The 22,869-nt window shown below is 41.3% G+C and overlaps 1 protein-coding gene across 1 annotated transcript; it reads right to left on the bottom strand.

Moving 5' to 3' along the window:
* dnah3 (dynein axonemal heavy chain 3) lies at window positions 1-22,869 on the bottom strand. The gene is made up of 61 exons (XM_030121054.1): window positions 22,852-22,869; window positions 21,968-22,069; window positions 21,644-21,841; window positions 20,567-20,695; window positions 20,279-20,471; window positions 19,970-20,165; window positions 19,509-19,634; window positions 18,675-18,846; window positions 18,358-18,537; window positions 18,123-18,253; window positions 17,934-18,039; window positions 17,660-17,838; window positions 17,389-17,573; window positions 17,125-17,248; window positions 16,769-16,922; window positions 16,452-16,596; window positions 16,081-16,292; window positions 15,878-15,969; window positions 15,648-15,762; window positions 15,061-15,177; window positions 14,581-14,760; window positions 14,356-14,492; window positions 13,905-14,106; window positions 13,650-13,742; window positions 13,373-13,483; window positions 13,158-13,272; window positions 12,847-13,045; window positions 12,637-12,745; window positions 12,444-12,557; window positions 12,147-12,323; window positions 11,950-12,041; window positions 11,635-11,854; window positions 11,417-11,551; window positions 11,220-11,331; window positions 10,560-10,801; window positions 10,352-10,452; window positions 10,157-10,262; window positions 9,947-10,076; window positions 9,638-9,865; window positions 9,439-9,542; window positions 9,050-9,344; window positions 8,784-8,963; window positions 8,584-8,707; window positions 7,717-7,873; window positions 7,482-7,625; window positions 6,684-7,350; window positions 6,441-6,606; window positions 6,121-6,337; window positions 5,862-6,044; window positions 5,457-5,655; window positions 4,844-5,357; window positions 3,126-4,753; window positions 2,806-3,031; window positions 2,477-2,721; window positions 2,208-2,324; window positions 1,825-1,982; window positions 1,321-1,488; window positions 1,040-1,182; window positions 699-903; window positions 448-585; window positions 1-354 (listed from the first exon to the last, which is right to left on the bottom strand). The coding sequence occupies exons 1-61, from the start codon at window positions 22,867-22,869 to the stop codon at window positions 1-3; spliced, it is 12,009 nt and encodes a 4,002-aa protein (XP_029976914.1).

The following is a 22,869-nucleotide window of genomic DNA, read 5'->3' as shown; positions in this document are numbered from 1 at the left end:
TTAGTCATCCAGCTGGCAGAGGCATGCCACTCCACGGTTAATCCAGTGCTTCTGCGGTTTGTCAGAGGGAAGCTCAATGGACAGGACGTAGTTAGTAGAGTGACCAGTAGTGGACAAGGTCCCTCGGCGAGCACTGGTTTTGTAAACGGGACAAGTGTAGATGTTTTCATGCTTGAATTTGGCCATTTCTCCCGGTTTCAGCTTGATGATGGGCAACAAGTCAAAGAGAATCTTCGGGAGGGATTCTCCGATCACCATGTCCTGCCTGTCCCAGCGTGCCCCCTCCATGAACAGCCCTCGAACATAAGCTCCATCTTCTGGCTTCTCCTCAATGTCGCTTTCCTCTTTGGTTACCTGGAACACAGCGAAGTTTGAGCATAGGTCCTTGAATAGTTGTGATTTGAAATAACCAGAAGTGCTTAACAGGATAGAAATATGAAAACACGCCTCATATTCAAAGCCGATGTAGTCAATGGGGATGGTGTACTTCCTGGCGAAATTCTGAGACACTCCAGTTAGAAATGACTGAGTGAAATAAAATCCAGAGAGCCAGAAGACTGTAGGCGGCCCGTTATCGATCCAACTCTGCAAAGAAATTCAAGCATATACATAGCTATTAGTGTGAGCAAGTGAAATGTGAGACATGCAATTAATTCATAGCGATGTTACGCACGGACCCAAACAAGGCTAATTCTTACTTGCAAGAACTGCAGCCTGGCTAAGAGATCAGTCACGTAGCTTCCCAAGGGCTTAAGGGAAGGGTATGACTTGGCTGCCCACATAGCGGGTACCTTGCCCACCAACATGCTGTTGAAAACGTTCTCAAGTTCAGAAGACATAACGATCTGGCCCTTCAAAGCTTTGCGGATGTTGACCAAGCTGAGGCGCACCACATCTGTAAGTCTGACATAAAAGAGAGAAAAGAGTGACTAGGGGCCAGTTCTAAAATCTTTCAATCAGCAGATGAAAGAACATGACTCAAATGCAGCCTTTCGCCGAACGTTTACTGTCACTGCACAGTGCAAAAAGCTGCCATTACCTGTTAAAACGGATGACTTCCTGTCTCAAAACAGTATTCATAGACTCTTCGTACACAACTGGATATTTATCCATCACCATTTCTATGTCAAAGTTTGCTGGCAACTTTGCCAAGATGTCATCTGCAAGCTCATCCACCACTTCCTGCAACACAAGATCACGCCGACACAAAGCTTGAAGCAACATACAAGAATAGAAAGACAAGTTCCATGAGTGCCTTCCTCGGGGGTGTGGTAAGAATAACAAGTAAATTGAAACAGTGAGTGAGTCAGACGATCAAACCTGAGGAGACTTGGCCCCACCAGCCGACTGCCGGGGCAGAGTCAGCAGAACTCCGTCTAGGAGCTGATTGGTTTCCTGATTATCCTTTGTGATATCAGCATTGCTATGAAGCCCAAACACACAAGGGTCTGCACTTATTGGGAGACTGCGAATGTAGTTCACATATTCCTGAGAAAAGGAAAGTAAATATCATTTTAAATACAAATAATATTAATGCATTGGTTTTATATAGCGCTTTATTGGACACTCAAAGACGCTTTACATTGCATTATTCATTCTCTCCATACTGGGAGGTGGTAAGCTACTATTGCAGCCACAGCTGCACAGCTGTAGACTGACGGAAGTGAGGCCGCCAATCTGTGCCATCAAATATTTTTCTAAATAAATGTATAGATAATTACAAAATTATCTCTATTGTTGCTAATCAACACTGACATGAAAACCCAGTGTGGCCTTGAAAGACACTCTCATTTCACGCAGTGTACCATTAGGTATTGACGGTACCTGATAGGGCCCATGAGCAGGAACATGATACAGGTCTCCCTCACACAGGTGGTAACACTCCTGCTCTATAAGCTCCCAGCTGTAGAAGATGGACAGCAGCGACAGCAGCAGACGTCTGTCTTTGTCATCTGTAACCCTGCCACCATAGTTACACTCGCCTAAGAGGAAAAGGGATCAATAAAACGCAAATATAAAACCTAAATACAATAGCATATGAGTGTGAAGGTCATGTCAAGTAAGTTTAAAATGTACAGGACAAATTATGTGCGATCAATGTTACAAAGAAAATTAAAAAAAACAAAAAAACACCCAGATCAAAAATGTAACGTAAAGCAGCAGCAAGATACTTGAGAGGCAGAGACAGTTTCCAATAAAATGATTACCTGTGAGATAGGTGAGGGCCTCCAGAGGAACTTCATCATATTCATCCAGGAACATCTGGATTTGCCTGAGACTAATTTTCAGGTCAGACTCATTAAACTCATAGGGAATATTCCAACCTGAAAGAAGGCCAATGAAAACAAGAGCAACAGTAATTTTACAAAATGCAAATGTCACTGGAGTGATCTCATGAACAATTTGCACAACCTAACATTGAATGAAAACACAAAGATCAAACAGCAAAAGAAGCACAGTTCGTTCTGCGTCTCACCCAGAGGTCCAAAGTTCCTCCTCTCCTGCACGAGCGCATGAAAGAAAGTGAGACCAAACAACAGCTTCTGCCAGATGACCTGTTTTCTGGAGCTGCCAAAGAAGTCAGGGTCACAAATGGGGTGACTCAGGTAGGAGCGCAGAAGGTTGGCTCTAATTCCTTTGGGAGGCTCATTGGTCATCTTGAGCCCATTCTGCAGGATACTAACAGGGAACTTGTCAGATGGATAACTGGTTAACCACAACCTAATGAGAAAAGAACACAGTGTTATGTTTTCATTGTATGATTCTTACAAAAAACAGCTTTTTTACAAATGTAGAAAAGGGTACCTAAAGCTGGGGTGTGTGTTCTCTGGGGTGATGGTTTCCTCACATATCCTTTCCAAAGTTGGCATCCAGCTGGTAGCCAAGTGGCAGTTCTGCAGAACCACCCAGGTGCCCTTCTTGATTGCTCTGTTAATCATCTCAGCAGCTATGGGTCCCTGTCCCTGACCAAGTGAGATGGTTTGGGTCTTACTGCCACTCATTTTAAGATCATCAGCAAATTTCAGCAGACCTGAAATCATAAAATCAAATAGCAAGTTATTGCTTCTCTTTCTCGACACAGCTGTTTATCATCAGTTTGGGCGTATATTTTATTGATATTTTACCTGCAGTTGGATCTGATCCTGGTGAAAGCACAAAGATAAGAGGAGAGCAGCAGTTTGAGTCTTTGTAGCTCCCTGCCAGGTCAAAGGTAGGTGGCTCAACGTATGCTTGTCCCATGTTGTCAACTATGAAGTCCTGCACTGCCGAAACCAATTTGTCTGGTCTGAAGCACCTGATGACTACCAATCGATCCAGTCCAAGCAGCTCACTCCACAAGCCAGGGAGCTGGTCCTTGTGGGGCTTTGCTGAATCATACAGGTTCTTCCATTTGGAGACATTGTCTTGAACATGCTCGAAGAAACCTTTCAGATGTGGAAGGCTGGAAGCCCTGACGATTTCAGACCAGGATTTTTCAGACAACCACTCTGGCGCAGGGTTAGGATAGGGATTATCCAAAGCAATGCCACCGGTCAAAAAGAATCTCCAGACCTGATCATCAATCAGGCCCTTCCCCTGCATGATGCCAACAGTCAGCAGAAGAGAGAAGAGCAGCTTATCTTTCTCAAACAGTGAGCGACAGACATTATTGTAGATGCTGAGAGTAAAGTGGTCGACGATGTTGCTGATTCTTTTGGTCACATCGTCACTCTTCAGGCTCTTAGCGATGGAATTGAGGTAGAGGTTGATAAACCAGGTCAGGGAATACTGGTACATAGGCTCAATGTTAGCCAGGTCCGAGATACAGAAAAACAAGATTGAAGAGTGCTCAGCAACAGGACGGTAGCCCATACGAGTATCATCAATCTCCTTCTCAGTAACACTAGCAATTTTTTGCTTTTCAGAGATCTCCTCCGACAGTATTTTAGAAGATGACAAGATTTTTATTGCAGACTCATCTTCAAGGATGTTCCCTTCAGAAGATGAGAGCACTTCTAAGATCTTATCCTCAATTTCCTTCAGCTGCTTGTTGTTGGCAGCACTCTCCAGAATGAGCTTATTCTTTTTTTCCTCCAGCTCAGGTTTCTCTTTGGCAGCCACAAGCCCCAATAGTTGGTCCTGCAGGCCTTGTGGAGTGATCATAAAATTCAGCAGGCAGACTTTCACAGCCACTTCAGGAAGATAATGTGGGTTCCTCAGTCCAGTGGTCATGTAGAACAAAAAGTCTTTAGAATACTCTACAACATTCTCTCCTATTTTCATGTACTCTACGCCCTGCTGTTTGAACGTTTGCTTTAGCAACACCGGCTCAAGTACTGGGTCAAGCTCTTCCCCAACATTTTCTAAAAGAACCGGGGTCCCCATCTGGATGCAGTTCTCTAAGATTCTCACGTAGTTTCCATCTGATAACTTGATGACAGCAAGCTTGTTGGCTTTTTCCATGTTTTTGATCCATTTGTTGGCCTGACCTTGAGGATCAATCATGAGGGGCCACCGTCGGGAATTAAACACAATGATGCCATTGTCTGTGGAGAAGGAGTCCACTGGCAGTCCTGCAATCTGCCACGCTCTTATGGCCACCTGGTTTCCCAGAGTGTTACTGAGAGAAAAGTCCTCAGAACATGGGATTTTCTTTTCCTGGCAAAGGATGTGCCACTGCTTCTGGCACTCTACACGGTATTCCACTGTGAAAGCTCCAAGATACGACACAATTCCAGAGGAGAGGAGTATGTCACCTGTCAGATTTGTGTATCTGTAGAAGGGAAATATTACAATTTAATATTACAAATATCACACCATAATTCAAAACAATAACATTTTTTTAAGTTATATTTTCAAGTACCTCATATCTAGTTGTCCTGCAGCGTCTGTCCATCTATCCTTCTCCCCACCCAGACCTCCTATTAACTTCTCTGCTCTGATGAGCTTCTGGGAACACAGTTCAATGTTCTCCTCCAAGTCTTTCTTCTTATTTATCATGGCCGCCAAATCATCATTGAGACTCTGGAGTCTGTCCTCAACTTCTTTCAGCTCAGCTCTTTTCACTGCCAACATGTCCATCTGCACAGACAGCTCATCCTCGGCCAGCTTCAGTTTCTGCTTTTTAGGAGCTACCACTTTGGCGACACGCTCGTAGACCTCCATTGCACGCACCCATTTACAGAGGCCTTCACATGCAGAGGACACATTTTTAATCACAGAGGGCTGAAAGTCTGGGTTGTCAATAAACTTATCTCTGATTTTCTTGATGTACGAGGCAGGAATATTGTCTTTGTCGTAGGCTTTGAGGCCTTCCAAAAATTTTAGATCTCCTAGAAGTTTTTTAGAGGGGCCCCAAAAGTCCTCAACCATTTTACCTGCAAAATATAATTTTTAAAAACATTTTCAAAATTACATTGAACTTTTGCTAGTAGTTCATTGAAAAGGACAGTTTTTTTTCAAAGTGCTGATCTTACCTGAACCGCTCGGATCAGGTTTTCTTTCAGGCTTAATGCCTTTCATGATGCAGATGGACTCCATCACCAGTTTCACTGGGCCAGGTGGATTCTGCATCGACTTAACTACAGTTATGTCTGCAGGTTTCAACGTGTCCAGGGCTGACAGAGCAGCCTCTAATGCAGGCATTGCTTCTGCCAGATCGCCCTCACACTCATCCTGCGAAACACATGTATCAACACCAACCAGGGCATGAATCCTATATTTAAATGACAGTGAATAAACAAACAATTCTGCAATAATATCATAAAAAAATTACTTGATAAAAAAAAAAAAAAAAAAAAAAAAAAACTAAAAATTACATTAAGTATTTTAAATTCAGCATTTGCAAAATATAGGCTATTGCCCTTAAAAGACATGGCTACCTTGATTGCTTGTGCTGCAGCTGCAGCTTCATTTGCCACTTTTTCATCAGCAGATACAAGTTCTTTCTTGGCATCTACTTCCACGGTTTCCTTCTCTATCTTAACCATCATCTTATCTGTCTCAGCTGAGGTCTGGATGAGTTCTGGCTGCAAAGCTGTCAGCTCTTGTTGCATCACTGATACCTGTGACATACAATATGAAGTAAGAAAAACAGGATTTCATTTGTTCACACTTCAAATGATTGACAGGGTGCATCACCTGAGAAGAGGCAAACTCCAGTTTCTGGAGGCCAGTAATGTAGCGGTTCTTTGCAGTATTCACTTCATTCCTCTTAATTTCAAGCAAAGTCTTGAATGTGAGAATGAGTTCAAGGTAAGAAGTGGGTGTGACATAGTTGTGTCTCCTTAATCTGGAGAAATATTTTTGAGACATCTCCCTGACACTTGTTTGGAAGGTCTTACACATTTCCACCACCCTTTGAACAAAAGCAAGAACAAAAACAAAATGTCAGAAGAACAAGACAATGCAATACAAACTAAATCCAAGCACAGTTAGTGGATATGTTTTCATTTTCTTACTCTTCTCTGGTATCACTGTCCATTTCTATGTCCTCCAAAAACTTATGGGCCACCATCTCCAGAGCATCATCTGGCCATGCATGAAACCAGTCAATGGTGCAGCAGTTGATGAGAGAAGGGAACATTCTGAGGCGGTTTCTAAATGCATCCCCAATGGGACTCATGGCTGTTGAAAATAACATTTTTTTTAGTAAAATAAGTGAGACAAACACAAATTCAAAAAAGGCATGAGAAGGAGCCTACCAAGCACAATGTGAAGGTTGGATTTCACACGGTCAATGAAGAAGTTATACATTGACAGCGGCGTTGCATCAATCTTTTTGCCTTCCATCCTGGCAATACCCTGCACTTTCTCAATAATGTCAGCACGTTCATCAGCAGCAAAGATGTTTGGTACATCACCCATGTTAAGAAGCATGCTGATGTCTTCCAGCATGGCTTCATCCTTAATTTGACTGTCGTTGAACAAAAACACAAGTTTCTTCCCCTCACTGCCTGCCTTTAGCATCATCCGCTTCAGGTCTTCTCGCCATTCTGCTAAGCTGTAGTTCTTGGTAAGCTCGATCTGGAACAGGACGTAATCACTAATGAAAGTGGCGAGTTTCGTGGCGCTTTGCCGCCCAGATCCTCCGATGCCAACAAGTAGAAGGTGGCCATTATCTTGCTTCAGGACACGGCAGATGCGAGAAATGTGTTCAATAGCAAACTTGAACATTACGAGGGACATGGGCGCCTTGCTGCAGTTATTGTACTCATCCAGGTGGAACTCCATCACTTCTTGCAATGATTGCATGTCTGAGATTTCATCATATGCTCTAGTGTCAGAATCGGGATGGGCATAGTCCCCAAAGAACAAGTTGCGGATGTTCTCATCTGCTACCTTGCCATTCAGACAGAGGTGACTCAGGAGCTAGGCAAAAAGAGGAGAGATTTAGAAATAACAAATAGAAACTACAGTTCCAAGTTGTTTTGTAGCTGAATTATCGCTTGCTGATAATGCGGCAGATGAAACTACACCAAAGGTTTCTGTTTGACGTGTACCTTTTCCAAACTCTGCTTAAAGAAGTGGGACGTTTTCTCTTTGACGATGTCAAAAAAGGTTTCATTGTCTCTGGAGTCAATGAGCCGGTCATAAAATACACGGTAGAGCTCATGGATCCACAGACGAATCAATTTGTCTCCATCCTAACATGATACATACAAAAATATAGATAAAGGAAAGATGCAAGAGCAATTCAAACACAATAGAACAGTTCATTACTGTTTCATTTCTTACTTGCACGTGTGTGTGTGGAACCAGGAGTACACCTCGAATCACTCGAGCAAAGTCTCGCAGGTTGAAGATGTAGTGTGACTTAGAAGGAGTTGGGAGAAAGCTCTTTATGGTCTCCTTGTATACCTCCATGGTGGCTTGGACCATAATCTTGCCAAGCCTAGGACAAACATTAGCATTTCATTTTTAGATAGTCAGAAATACAAAAGACAAAATTCTTTTCTTCTGTGATCAAATCCACAAAATCAGTTGAAGACCCAGATTTTGTGTAAAAGAAAGAAAGGAAAACTTTTGATATTGATTTACACCTTGACTCAGTTGCATACACATTTCTGGATATCATCTGACACAATCTAATCGACAGAAACTGTATCCACTTGGTAGGAGTCCTGCTTTGGAAAACAACAAAGGTGATAACATCTTGGCTGAAGCCTAAAACTCTAAGCATCGTGCAATGGACCAGAGCGAAACAGGTATATATATTGACTGAAATATTTATAACTGAAACCTAGAAAATTTGACACAAGAACAAAAATGGTAACACACAAAACCAGAAAGCTCTGAACACCTTTGATTTATCTTTTCATTTTTTTGTAAGTTTTATAGTTTCTTTTCAGCATCTGTTTCTGAAGTACTACTCAGTCAAGTAAAAGGATTAGATGATTGCATTTGATTTTTGAAATATTAATTTCATGACTGGAAATTTTTTTGTATGGGTGTACTGTATATATCAACATATAAATGGAGCTCTGAATGGACTGTACTCTGGGGTAGATGTGTTTTACTGTACATCCTAAAATGTTCTGTTTTAAAATTTACAAAAAAATCAATACATTTTAGCTTGATTATTCTTCACGGGGTGTTTCTTACCTGAAGAAAGATGCATCAAATCCCTTGCTGAAGTGCCAGTCAACAATGGAGCTGAATATCTTGGTCAGCGTTGTGTCATCAAAGGAATCAATTGAAATGATATTCAAGTGACGTGTGAAACGACCTAGAATTACAAACCGTTTATTAACTGCAGTCATTTTCTTCAATACAGTACACACACACAAAATCTTTCAACAAACCTGTAATGTTATTCTTCCCACCACCAGGAGGCCCCATTGCAGACATGAACAGCACATCAACTATGTTCAGTCTGGAGGTGTCCTTCTTGTCATACCAGTGATGGTGGTCAATCCACTGTCTCAACAGCTCGATTGGAGGTTGGGCACCATATATTTCCTTTGCTGGCATGTTCAGGTCATCTGCAAGGAACAGTAAATTACAGCTCTCACTGAATCATTCCTGTTTGGCAACATGAGCTGGCACTATTTGTGGGTCTCATCCATACCAACGTAGACGACACACTTCTTCCCCACAGGAGGCCCAAACACTCCCTTTCGTCTTCTGTCCAGTTTTGCCATAATTATGTCTTGAGTCTGATTTGCAGAGGTGCGGGCAGAGAAGTTGATGCAGTTCGGTGTGTATTGCTCTTTAGGGAGCTTTACCAGGAAGTTGGTGTTGATGACAGATTTCCCAGTGCCAGTGGGGCCGACAAACAGCATGGGTATTTCATGTTGCAGGTAAGTACGCAGGAAAAAAAGCTGACGTGCGGTCTCCATGGTGGGGATGATTAGATCAGCCACCTAATAGAAAATAACACAGTTTTAGTGTGCATGCTAACCCTGAAGGATATTTTTAGAGCAGCACTAAATTGTGTGCCATAAAACAAAAACTAACATTGGCTTCAGCTGGTATGGTGTTTTCTTCATTTGTAATTAAATCAGTCCAGACATTCCACTGTCCTTGTCCCTCCTTATGAAAGTAGTAGTCATAGACTGTGCCTGCATACATAAATTCATGTTAAAAATCGTTGGATCACTTGCTATTGTAATCAAGCTGCAAGTGAAATCCTTATGATTTTCTGGAATTTTCTAACCTCTCTCAGGAAAGATGCTCTTTTTCAGCTGAACGCTCTTGGGTCGAGGGTGATCATCATCCATGCCTGTGATCAGCGTGCGGAAGAAGACGTCAAACTTTTTCCGACTTTCTCCAGTGATGGTCCCACCCACAGACCACACAGTAGCAAAAAGGAAAAGCCCCTGAAGCCACATAGTTATCTGCTGGCTCGACATCTTCTGTGTGGCTTCCGATGCTGAAATCTCATCTGTGACAGACAGAAATATTCAAATACACATACTACACATACAGATCAGGAAATTATACATTAAATGTCATTCTCACTAACCCATCAGGCAGGTAAGCAGCTTCATTAGACTACAGACCAAGTGGATGGGAGATGTTGACACCACAAATCGACATTCCTTGTCAATAAAATCCAGACAGGGCTGAACCAACCAATCAAACAGGTCCCTGACCTACAGAGACAAAGTTAAATGAGCTTTACACACACACGCACACACACAAAGATGAAGACGCAGTCATGTTACACTCTCACCATCTCTCTATGTTCAGTACTCAGACTTCCAGGCAGAGTGTTCATGTATGAATCTCTCAGAGGAGACCAGCCGAGTTGCTGAGGTTCCATGTAGATCATACCACATCTTTGAATGAAAATATTGTTTTTTAAAACCACAGTAAATTTCTATACTCTTCTTGCATATTGAATGTTTACTGGTTATTTCTCTTTTACCTACTGACTGTAGCTGGAGAAGCTTGTTCCAGGTCAGCTGTTTCGAAGATCAGACTCATCTTGGGACTCATCTGTATTATCTCACCACTCATAAGACAGAGCTTGCAAAGAGCATATTTATGAATGTAATGTCATCAGGTGAAGATTGTTGATTGCATTATTTTATAACAAAACAAAACATTAAATATAGCCACCAAAAAAGTTCTACCTTCTTGTTGTCGTCCAGCACAGTGTTCATATTCTCAATCCAGACAGCGTCTATCGGCCCATCAAAGATAATCCACTGTCGATCCTCTGAAGTGGAGTTGGCCTGATCTCTGTAGGATGTGGCCAGGACACCATCAGACCACTCATGGCTGACCGGATCGAAACAGCCATATAACTGGCCCATGGTGATGGCCTTGGGGTTGATGATGCAATAATTCACTGCAAACTCATCCATTAGCTTTTCTGCATGAAGAAAACGTGAAATCTTTAAAACTTAACCAAAACCATGAAACTAAAATAGCTAAATTTAATTCATGTCTCTGAAACACAACTGCTGAATTCCATGTTTGTTGGCACTTTTCTTGCTTCTTGTTCACACTCAGTGTAGAGCTGATGCGTGACTGATTTTAAATATCCCAGGGTTCATTTCGAGGCCTTTATCAGACAGGGATAGAGGAGCTATACTGAATGCATGACATGCGTGTTGCACAGTGTGAAGGAGCCTTTAGGCATTGCTCAGGCAAGCTGCAGCACATCAGCAATGCAGCAGTCATGCAATACTTCCACTCTGAGTGGTTTAAAGCTTGAGGGTCAGCTTAGAGCAAATATTTGAGGGTAAATATAGTGGTATACACACTGGGTCAATAGATACAAATCCTACCTTTGTGAATATCTCCAAGGGCAGCAGCCAGGACTTTATAGGCTGAAGTCTTTCCTCCAAGGGGCTCTCCTACTATCATAAAGCCATGACGTACCAACATCATCTCATATACCTATAAAGAAAGGTACAAGTCAAATTCTGAACAATGTCTTTAGGCGCTACAACTGTCATTAGTCTTAAATATTTAAGATCATTACCTGGATGACTTTCCCAACAAACCATGGGACAGGCTGAAGATTAAGCTTGGCAATGTTTTCATTCAGTGCCTGCAGGAGCAACTCATAGTCTGGTTTTGGAAGAACAACTCCAGGAAATAAATCCGAGATGATACCCTGGAAGCAGCCACAGAGCAATCAAGGTGATGAGCCTTGACATGCATTGACAAGCTGAGTTGATGCGATACACAAACTTATACCTGAAAGAGCGGCACATCCTGCGCAAGAAATTTGGCCATGTTGACGTCCATCAGTGCCCTAAGCAACAGCACACTCTCGTTCTCTTTGGGATACTTCAGCTTCAGATTCCCTGCTGCAGTCAGCACAGACTTCACAGCTCGCATACCATAGTCGTAGTGGTGCTGGGAGGACAGCTGCTCAGAGCACAGTCGGTAGGTGGCGACAATCTTCTCAGCAAGACTGTTGGTATATATTAAAGCCAGAGGGTTGAACCAACAAATTCTTAACAACAAAACACTCACTCAAATATTTTAGACATCATGGTTCATTCAAACCTGCGAGATTCAATGAAGCCCATGGAGTACAGTGAGATCTCACCAATGAGACCATAGTCTGGCACCATCATAGCCACTGTACGGAAGAGAGCCTGTAAAACCAGATTGACATACAGTACATGTTGACATAGATCACTAGTTAAACTGCTACAGGTTAAGAAGTACATCTGCAAATATTCTACAGTCCCGTGACGTACCTTCAGATTGTCAGGCAGCTCAGCCCTGCCGGCATAACCAGGGTTCATAGTGATGAAGACAGAACAGGTTGGGTTGAGGGAAAGCTCTGTGCCCTCAAATATGAATGTTTTCAGGTTCTTGGCAACCGCCTGCTGTATGCAGAGGATCTGCTGAGCCACCACAGAGAGTACCTCCACCTGTGCCACACAAATACACTCACAATAACCTCAAGGAATGTCTCTGTTAAGTCAAAATTCAGGAAACCCTTAAGAAAATAACAGTTGGTTTAGGCTGACACAGTTCACAATCAAGCTCACCTCGATACGATTGAACTCATCAAAGCAGGCCCAAGCTCCAGACTGAGCCAGTCCTTTAAAGAACTTACTCATGGCTTTATAGTCCAGCCCATCAGAGCAGTTAAACACCACGCACTAGAAGAAAAGTGCAGCTTTAACATCAGTAACAATGAATACCACAAACAGAGACATGATGACAGTTTGAGTTCACGACCTGCTTTGCCAAAGCTTTGGCCAGATCTTTGGTGGTCTCAGTCTTGCCAGTTCCTGCTGGACCCTCAGGAGCTCCACCCAAGTTCAACTTCAAAGCTCCCATCAGGGTCCTCAATAAAACAAAGGAATTTGACAAAATAAGGTTAAAAAGGTCTGATTTTTACATCTCTGGTAATATCTACAAGCCAAAAACACATTCATAAAGAATTACATGTAACAGCGATCAGTAAGGGGTGTGATGACCAGGCGGGGAGAATTGCCAAGATACTCATATCCATATTTCAAGCAGGTCGTAATCATGCGCAGCATCACTTCTCCATCCTCCCAGAAGTAACGCAGCTGGGAAATCCATGCAAAGTCATTCAGTGAGGAAATACGTTCCTCTGCCAATTTTGCCACGACATCTCGAGCTGGGAAGGAGAACATAACATAGCTATTGTAAGCTGGATTGTATATTCATTGCTCTTCAGAAGAGCGTAAGCCATTTCAAAAAATTCAAGAGGTTCTGTATTTAGATAGTACCGTGAACGTCAATTACGGTCAGAGCACCAAGGGTCATCCTTGCCCCACTTGGCAGCTTCCCACGCACTAGCTCCACAATATCAGCAATCTGGGCATTACTCTTTTCTAAATAGGCCTTTGGGATAAAATCAGTGATATTTAAGTACAATATAGCAATGTAACACAGTAGATTTTTTTTTCCAGTAGAGGTTAGCAAGTGTATTTAAAAGACTGACAGGCAGAGATCTGGTCTGTATTGCTTCAGACACTTCACTGGTCCAAAAGATAGAAGAGGCACAAATAACAACTTGACCAGGCCACTGCAACACCCACTTCTTGCGAGGCACCTATGGGGAAAAGAAAATGTTCATCACATCATGATGAGCACAAGACACAAGATAAATCTTCCGAAAATAAAACTAGCTAGTTCATAAAAGTAATAGACAAGAGTTGTGTGCTTTTACTAAAAATCATGAGCTCAGATATAAAAATCTCAATAATATTCCCAAATACCTCGGCGTACTGAATCACTCCTTGATGAATGACATGCTGAACACTCTTCAGCATCATCTTTTCCACCTGGAGGAGCCATTTCTCCACCATACCCTAAAATGTTCCAGTTTGCACATTATATAACATGTGCAGTGAGTTCATAATTGGAAAAGCAAAAATGTGAACATATAAAAGATATACATATGATTCAAGCTCCAATTCATGACAAAAATATATAAAACAATCACTGATCAATGAAAACAATCTGATTTATACCTTAGCATGTGCTGGATAAATCTTTTCTGTGAAGGGTACGGTCTCCTTTTCAGAGCTGATCATGCCAGTAATCGCCATGTCTTTAGTAAATTCCAGCTTTGCAATGCCTTCAAAGCACTTTTTCAGGTGAGGTTGCACACATAGAGGGTCTTTGGTCTGAGACAAGATCTCCAGCAGCTCGTCGTTGGACAGAAAGAAAAATCTAGAAATGTCAAGATAATTATATAACATAGCCCATTTCCTGTGCAGTTGAAATGCACAGCGTTTTAGGAAAATGAAGCACCACTTTCAAAAAATGTTTTATATCAGTTAGGATTTATACACAACATTTGCTGAAAACAGATTTTGCTACAGGTGTCTTCAGCTTTTTCTTTTTCAACAAATAAATATGAAATATCTCAGTTTAAATCAACTATAACATGCTATTTAGATGAGTACAAGCTGTGAAAACCTTGGGAAGTAGAGCCTCTTCTTTTCTAGGTAGTTGTTGAGGCCTCTTTGGATGTCATCCAGCAATTTATTGGACTCCTGTAACCGCTTCAGCATGTTGGCCTGCCCTGTAGCCACCAGCACGTGGGTGTCCCTGGCCTGGACCATTGTAAATATAAAGAAGTCAAAAGAAAGAGATTCAACAGTAAAAATGCAAACAGAAAGCTCTGGGCCGTGAGGATTTTACCGCTCCAGTGACGACATCCTTCCAGTGGCTGTCCACGATGGCGAACTTGCGGCCCTCCTCAGGCATCTGTGCAATAATGTCCTCCGAGCTGAAGATGGGCTCCAGGTAGAGCCATGTAGCCTGACACTTCAGCATGGCATCGAGGATGTCTTGCATACCCAGCAGCTTTTCCTCCCATTGCTACAAATAAATGTGACGGCAGCACAAATACAGTAAACATCAGGCTACGTAAAAACAAGTAACTGTTCAACACGTCTACAGAGTGCATAAAAATCCACCAAGGTAAGACAATGAACAATATACTTAACAAAAACAGAAATATATTTGGGGCAAAAACATAAAAGTTTAATAGTGTCATTACTTAGAAACATATCAAAATCTGATCATGACAGTGAAGCTATATCTACTATTAATACCAATGACAGGTACAACAAAGATAGCAGTTTTTCAAGCAGACCAAGTAAACATGTATTGTCTCACCTTACATTCGGTCTCTATTGGCTTAATGAAAGGTGAACCTCTCATGGTCTGTGCCTTAATAATGTGGTCATCCAGAAGGACTTGGATGTCATCCACAGCTGAAACTATTTTGACACCCTACAAGAGTGGGATAAAAAAAAAAAAAATCAGTTTTAAAGTTCATGTAAATTTGTGAATAGCCTTTAAAGCCAGTGAGGCAGGAGGCTGTGCACAGAATTTCTACTCCACATGGCAACCACTTCTCAGTCAATTGGACAGAGTGGGATCATTTCTATTTTGTATCACAGGTGATCCCTTAACTGACTATGAATCTACATTGTTGAAATGATTCTTTCTTTTACACGCACATACATACATTTTAATATATCGCCATTGTTTAATTTCCTGCACGGACAAGTGTGTAGTGTGAGCTGGGGTTGGGGTTTGGTTTTGTTTGAGTGTGTAGGGAGGTTGTGTACCACTCCCTCAGAAAATGTTTCATTTTTATGTATGTTTGAAACTGTGTTTGTAATCTGAAAAAGCCATTAAAAGACTATGAATAAGAAAAAAAAAATTGAAATGAAATAACAATTGTTTGTTTGTCTTACTGTATCTTTGTATTCAGTGAAAGAGAACCGTAGTTCAGCCCATTCATTTTTCATCTTCTCCATTGATTTTTCCAGAGAATACTCCTTACTGGCAGAAGCTCCAATTTCTTCCAATCTAAATCAAAGACAAAGTGAAAATGCTACCTCTTTTTTATTTATTTATTTTTTTTACAAGCCAGATCCTTTCAGTCATTGTGCATACAGTATGCTATTGCAAATAAATGTCATACTTATCGGAGAATGTTGAAAGACCGAGGTCCAACATCTTCTGCAGTGAGCTGTTCACATCTGGTTTGACATCAATCCCAACAATGCTGCCAATCTGCAGGCACAGAAAATATTGCCATAAATAATTCACATCAACTACAGGGATCATTGAATTTCTAAGAATCTCAGCTGATCTAATGGAGGAAATAAATTTAACCCAGCTGACCTTCTTCCAGTGGCGATCTTTAATGCCGGGGTTGCAGATGGTGGTCAGAACGGGCAAGTGCTGCTTGAACTGATCTATCTTGCTTTTCAAGTTTCTGGCCATGCGACAGGGTCCAAGGAGGTTTGAAAATGTCTTTGTCAGTTTATGAGCGGTCCTCCACATACTGTCTAGTTCATCTGAAATGTTTTCAGCGTCCAAGTGCAGGAACGGACCTAGTATTTAAATCATTCAGTAAGAATAACAATGTAAAGATAAGTGAACAAGCACCACTGGTCAGAATCTTTGCTATTATACAACTTGTAAAATTCAGTCTCTCTATAGATGTGAATAAATAGAAATGAGAATAGCTTTTTCCAGTGTCATTTACCTACCATTCATCCACACCTCTGACATGTTCTCAAAGTTCAGCGCTGTGTTCCACAGCTGATCATATGGCTGTTTATCAGATATCAGAGTTTGCAGTAATGGAAATTGGCTCTGCTCCCTCTCCAGCAAGGCTTGCTCTTTATTTATATCCTTTAAAAAATGACAAAATCAGCAGCTACCATCTGCAGCACAACTCTCAAAAATGGCTGTTTTTTTTAAATAGGTTGTCTTTTGCATATAAATACTTATCTATGCTGTTACTGTACTGTACACTGAAACTCTGCGCATTAATATTGTATCATGGTGGAACAGTATCTCTTACTTCTAGTTCGGTGACAGCGGCCTCCAGGTCAGCAGTGATCCTTGCAAGAATTTCTACATTGTTTTTCATCTCTTCCACGTTCCTTGAGTCCTTTCTCTCAAAAGCTTGTATGTCCCTGTCCATCTCCTGCAGTTTCTGCTCAAATTCTACAAGCCTGTCAAAGGAAATTGTCAGTTTCAAGTTTTTAAGTCTCTTAATAGAGGAAAGAAATAATCTGTATCTAAGATGAAGGTTGTAAGACTTCATCCACATAGAAAACATTTGCTGAATTGAAAATCTGGATTTAAACCCCTAAATTCTAACATTAAGTGAAATGTTCATATGTGATGGTTGCCAATTGTGTGTGATCTTGCGACCTTGTCTGAAGCTTGTCCTCAACTTCTACTCTCATGACGGTCAAACGAGTTTTGCTGTCTTCAAGCTCAATCAGGATCTGATTCGGCCACTGGAAAACATGGGAGTTCAGCCTCATGTCATCAGCTGGAAGGAAAGACAAACAAAAGAAAGAAAGTAAAGTATTATACATCACCAGTCTGAATTAAGTTACAATGACATCTGTCTATGGTGCTATGTCATGGAAAATCAATGCTAATACCACTGAGAAATTTCAGTTGACATACAAGGCAGAAAGGCATAGTCCAGCAGAAAGCTGAGGCGACAGGTTGCTTCCTCAATCTCATCAATCAGCTTGTGAACGGTCACATTGCTGGTGTTGATAATGAACTGGTTGAGACAAACCAACTCTTCTGTTGTTTCCGGGATGCGTCTGACGGTTTTTGTAATTTCTTCATACTTTTGGCAAATCCTGAAAAAATGAAAATTAAGTAATTAACTTTGCATCTTTAACTTGCGAGAACATGAATAATCTACCATATTACAGTCTCCCTTTACCCCTTGTTAAGCTCACGGTTCTCCTCCACTTCAAACATGATGACTTTCTCTTTAAGTCTTCCAGTACGCTCACACAGGTCTTCATTCATTTTGCCAGCATCCAGGCGAAACATTGAGAGGGGGACTGTGACACGCAGTGAGGCGATCTCCTTCCCCAAATCACTCAGCCGCTCAATTTCCTGGCATTCGAAAAGAGGATAAAGTTTGGAGAACCAAATGGACAACAGATTGAAAAGAAAATATTTTGTGGGAAAGTGTGATTTTCTTTTTGTACCTTTGCAAATTCTGTTAGTGAGTGCTTTGTCTTGAGGAAAGCGGACATGTCCTGCTGTGCTGTGTTGTCCATTAGGTTACTGTATTTCTGATATGTTGCCAAATACCTGAAGAATTATAGATTATTGGAGGCATTAGTATTTCCTTTACACTTGCTAGTATATTGGTGAACAAAATTCATGTATATTACTTTTGTGCTCCCACTGTGTTCTTCTGGAAAACCTCACTGGCTTTGTAGAGTAGATCTGTGACCAGGGATTCATCTGGCTTTACAGTGCGAAGATACCAGTTCTTGATATCAGGAAAGAGGCTGCATTCCACCTGGTCATACATGTCACATATCAAGCATGTTATACAGCAATTTAACACAGTGAACATACACTGCACAAAACAAAATCAACAGATTTTAAACACACAGTTTATACCCTTGGAAGCTTCTCAGCACTCTTTATGATTTCCATGAAAGCCCTGTGAACGATCTCCCAACATTCATTGAAGCTTGGAAGAAAGGCAACACAGGACTTTTCCACTTGTAGTTTGACCAGCAACACTTGAGCCTGTACATATTTTGTCTCATCATACAAGTCTCCAAAGTCATTGCCCTCCTGAAAAAAAAAAAAAGATAATAATGGCAGATCACTTACAGTTTGAATTCATAAGAGTGACTGTATATCTGTATGCTGTCTTTGCAGGACTGAAGGTCAGGTATTTTGAATAAAGTAACTGAAATAGTTCTTCGAACCTCATGCAGCATGAAGAACTGCAACAGGTCCTGCAATGAGTGTATGACCAGACTTCGAAGCTGCAGCGACATGAGTGCAGCCACGCAGTTGAAGAACTCCTGGTCACCGACTGGCGTCACCTGCTCTCTCTCATCAGAGGTGACAAAGAGTGATGCACAATGAGGCAGCCACCTGACAGGAGATGTTTCACAAAGAACCCGGTTTAATTAATATCACTTTTCCATTAAAAATCTGTAAGTCATGTAAAAATTTTATACTGTGCTTCATTTTTTGTATTTCCACTAAAATGTTACTTCACACATGCTTTAAAGATGCTCATGTTACAAAAATTACTAATTTTAATGAAGCTTAACAAAAAATTTGCAGAAAGAATTCTGATTCATTCTGACTGTGATTTGAATTAGACGTAGTCACAGCAGAATAAAGGTATCCAAGCAAGTAGAAAGAACAAAGAAGAAAACACGCAGCAGCTACTTCCAGCAAGTGACAGAGGCTTGTGTTTCTGTTGTGTAGAGAGGCATCCTAGAGAGCTGCTACTTGTTCCAACAGGAAACACAACAGGCACACAACAAAGGATGTAACACAATCCTAAAAAGGCTGTGTGTGGGCAATCCCGTGTAAGTCACCCTGACATGTGTCTAACAAAGTGGACAAGCCGGAAACATAAGCCTGCTCCGACAAATGGGATTTGTCTGCTTGATTACATGGGCACTGTGAGGTGCATCACGCATGCCAATGTGAAGAAACACTATGATAATTAATTCCAAGATCAACTTATATTTTGAGGAACAGGCTGTCTTTGTGAGACAGTTTGATGAGCTGGCACAACTCACTTTTGAATGAGTTCGTCTCTTGTAGCCTGGCACTGCCTCTGAACAAACTCTTCAAATTCAGATGGCTGGAGGGGGAGGTTGGTGGACAAAAGTTCCTCCAATTTGACAAATCTCAGCGATGAGAAGCTGAAACGGGATAAAAGGTGAGGACTGTAATTTGACAAGTTTTCAGTTTTTAAATGCTAGACTATTAATTAGTTTTGTTGCTCAAATACTGCAAAACTGGAACAGAAGCTCTCTTTATGTGACTGTGCCCATGCTGAGTCTTTCAGTTTAGAGACTGAATAATTTTCACATCTTGGAATCAGATCAGATTTAGCTGGCAGGAGATGTCTTTTCTGCATATTCATGACAGCAATTTACAAGTTGTTTTCTTCATTCAGTGTACACCAATCAACAAGATTAAGTTTGACTTTTAACAAGTGAAATCGTAACGTGACTAAACGAACACAACATACTACCTCTTCAGCCAGACATCTTGCAGCAGGAGCATCATGGGACTGACAGTATGCAGATGTTGACTTTGCCAGATGTGGGCGGCCTTGTAGCTGGCAGCCCAGGGCACTGGGGCACGTATCACCCTCCTGGGAGAAGGACAGGGGATGCTGCGTATGGACAGTCGCTGACGCTCAGATGTGTCCATCAAAATGTAGTCAACTGGCAACAAACACAAAGAGGTCATTTTCTTTGAAATTAGTTTAAAAACAATATCAAATATACAAAAGTGATCTGTCTGAGTAACCACGAAGAAAAAAAGCAGTATGTCATACCTATGCTCTTTTTGAGGCTGAAGTAATAATCAGTTTTGACCTCTTCTTCCAAGTCAGCCCTCAAAATTTGCAGGCGTTTGCTGATGTCCTCAGGGTCAGGAGGTAGCAGGTGCCTGATGTTGATCATGTGCTGATGAGGCAGGGGGGTCAGCATAGAGCTGTGGACACCAGTGCTGATGTAGTACATATACCTCTGTATAAATGAAGATAATCAATGTTTAAAAAAAGAGACTAAACAGATTTGAAAATTCAGCTGATGTAATTATATCTCGATTCCCTGACACTTACCTCTAGATCTCTGTCGTTAGATTCTGCCGCAGTGGCCTTCTTCTCCTCCTCCTGCTTGTGCATTATGTCAAGCTGCTCTTCAGGACTCATAGGCCGACTACTGGGACCACTGACATTTCTATGTCTAGGCTGTGCATGAGATGACCCTAACACATAAATTGACGCATTCCTGTGAAAACCCACAGCAACATTAGATCAAACAGTTCACAAAAAAAAAAAAGAAATCCAAAAGAGTGAAGCAGCTGAAATATGTTGCAGTACTTTCTCCGAGGTGTAGTTGTTCGTCTCTTTCCAGGAGACGAGGATGCTAAAAACATTATTAAGGTCAAAACGACAGTCTTAAAGGGATACTTCCAACATTTTGGCAAATTGACCCATTTAGCACAATTCCTTAGTCATTTCGAACAGCATACTTACTTTTTTTGTGAGGGTGAGCTATTGTTTATTTCAGAGGTGAGTCGGGGAAGGTTTTCGGGATGGACACAATGGAAGTGAATGGTGTTTTTGGTTCCCCTCGTCAAACTCATCAAATACAAAATCCAACAACCCCAAAACACTTTGGTGGACACATTATAATTCGCACATTCACTAGGCTGTGAAATATCAATTACCAGATTGAATTGTTTATGCGAAGATTTCTAAGACGGAACTACTTACGAAATATGGCGTCTGGGCGTCGTGATTTCCAAAGAAAAAGTAGTTCCCAGTATTTGCTTCAGTGTCGTAGCGCTACAATATTATTTGTTGGTGTTCCACAGCGTAGTGAATGTGCGGATTATAACGTGTCCACCAAAGTGTTTGGGGGTTGTTGGATTTTGTATTTGATGAGTTTGACGAGGGGAACCAAAAATACCATTCACTTCCATTGTGTCTGCCCGAAAACCTTCCCCGACTCACTGCTGAATAAACAATAGCTCGCCCTCACAAAAAAGTAAGTATGCTGTTCAAAATGACTAAGGAATTGTGCTAAATGGGCCAATTTGCCAAAATGTTGAAGTATCCCTTTAAATTTCTGAGGTATTCTTGACCTCAAGAAGTGATCAGGAATAACAGTTTTGGAAGGATACAGGATCTTGCTGGCTTTGCTGATGCTTGACGGGGAGCTTGTTTTCTGCGCTGGAGCTGTTTCATTTTAAGGCCCTGCGCCTGGGGGCTATAGTTATTTCCAACCAACTCACTAGGAGTTCGGTGGAGGTGTTGCTCCTTAAATGGAACTGCCAGAGTCCATGAGTTGCTCTGGAGAATGGGTGGGTAATGACTGTGCCTCAAGACAACCTGAAGTAACAAAACAGATTGGATTGTGGCAGAGGTATTGTTGTGTTCAACTGTAGGTAAATATTTAACAGGTTTGCTTTCCTTGAGTGTTGTTTATATGTGTGCTGCAGAGATCGATATTCTTACTTGATACAGTGCAGAAGGTTCAGCATCACACGTCGAGGGCAAAGGTGGAGGAAAAGAATGACCTCTCCTCTGACTCATATTATAAATGGAGTCATCTTCCATCTGCAGTGCATATAAGAGAGGCATGAGAAAACAAAAGCATGATTACACAAACATGCATAAATAACCATTTATGTGACCTCTTGCAAATATAAATCCCATTTGAAAACAGCAGATATGGTTGAAAAAAACAAGTATTTGACAATAGTCAATAAATCCAAAAAGCTAGCAGTGATAGGAACAGTTGTGTGTAGTGCTGTATCCCTGACAGATGATCCCAGTGTCTGCAGTTACATTAAATAACAGGGGTGCACTTTTGCCAGGTATTTGGAGTTGCCAGAGCACATGTTAAAAAAAAAAAAAAAAACATCTGCTGATATGTGCAACCTATAGGCCTACTGTTTGCAAGTACAAACACTTTAAACTGCTTGATTTGATCCAACAATTCCAAATGGCTTTAATAATAAAACAAGAATGCAAATACTGACAACTCAAAAAGTGCAAAACAGCAAATTCACAAATTTCAGAGTTTAAAACTTGACACTGTTGCATTTACACAGTTCAGTTAGGTCTACTTTAGTCATTATTAAGTCTGTGTAATGTTTTTGTTTTCAGTTACACCCATTTCTACGTGGGAAACGGATAGGTAGTCGTACAGAACTCGCCATAACATCAAACTGATATGTGAAAACCAATAGATATCATTACAAAGACGACAAACTTCTTACAATAGTCTCTTCCACCGGAACGGAGTCGTGTCCACACAGTTTTTTTAGACTCTGCTTAAATATTTAGGTCTGAGAGCTTGACAGGGGCTCACGGGACAGATCGAGACAGACGCTCACCTGCTTCAGCCGCTCCAT

The sequence above is a fragment of the Salarias fasciatus genome, chromosome 22 (assembly GCF_902148845.1).
Source record: "Salarias fasciatus chromosome 22, fSalaFa1.1, whole genome shotgun sequence".
Classification (NCBI taxonomy): Eukaryota; Metazoa; Chordata; class Actinopteri; order Blenniiformes; family Blenniidae; genus Salarias; species Salarias fasciatus.
This window is presented reverse-complemented; position numbering and strand designations above follow the sequence as displayed.

Bases quoted from the DNA above. Each gene is read 5' to 3' on its own strand.
- dnah3 (XM_030121054.1), bottom strand. The intron at 16,597-16,768 runs GTAAGAGATACT...CATTTTTTAAAG, and splicing joins CCGCTGTCACCGAACTAGAA to GATATAAATAAAGAGCAAGC. The intron at 14,107-14,355 runs GTTTTCACAGCT...TGACATTTCTAG, and splicing joins AAGAGGCTCTACTTCCCAAG to ATTTTTCTTTCTGTCCAACG.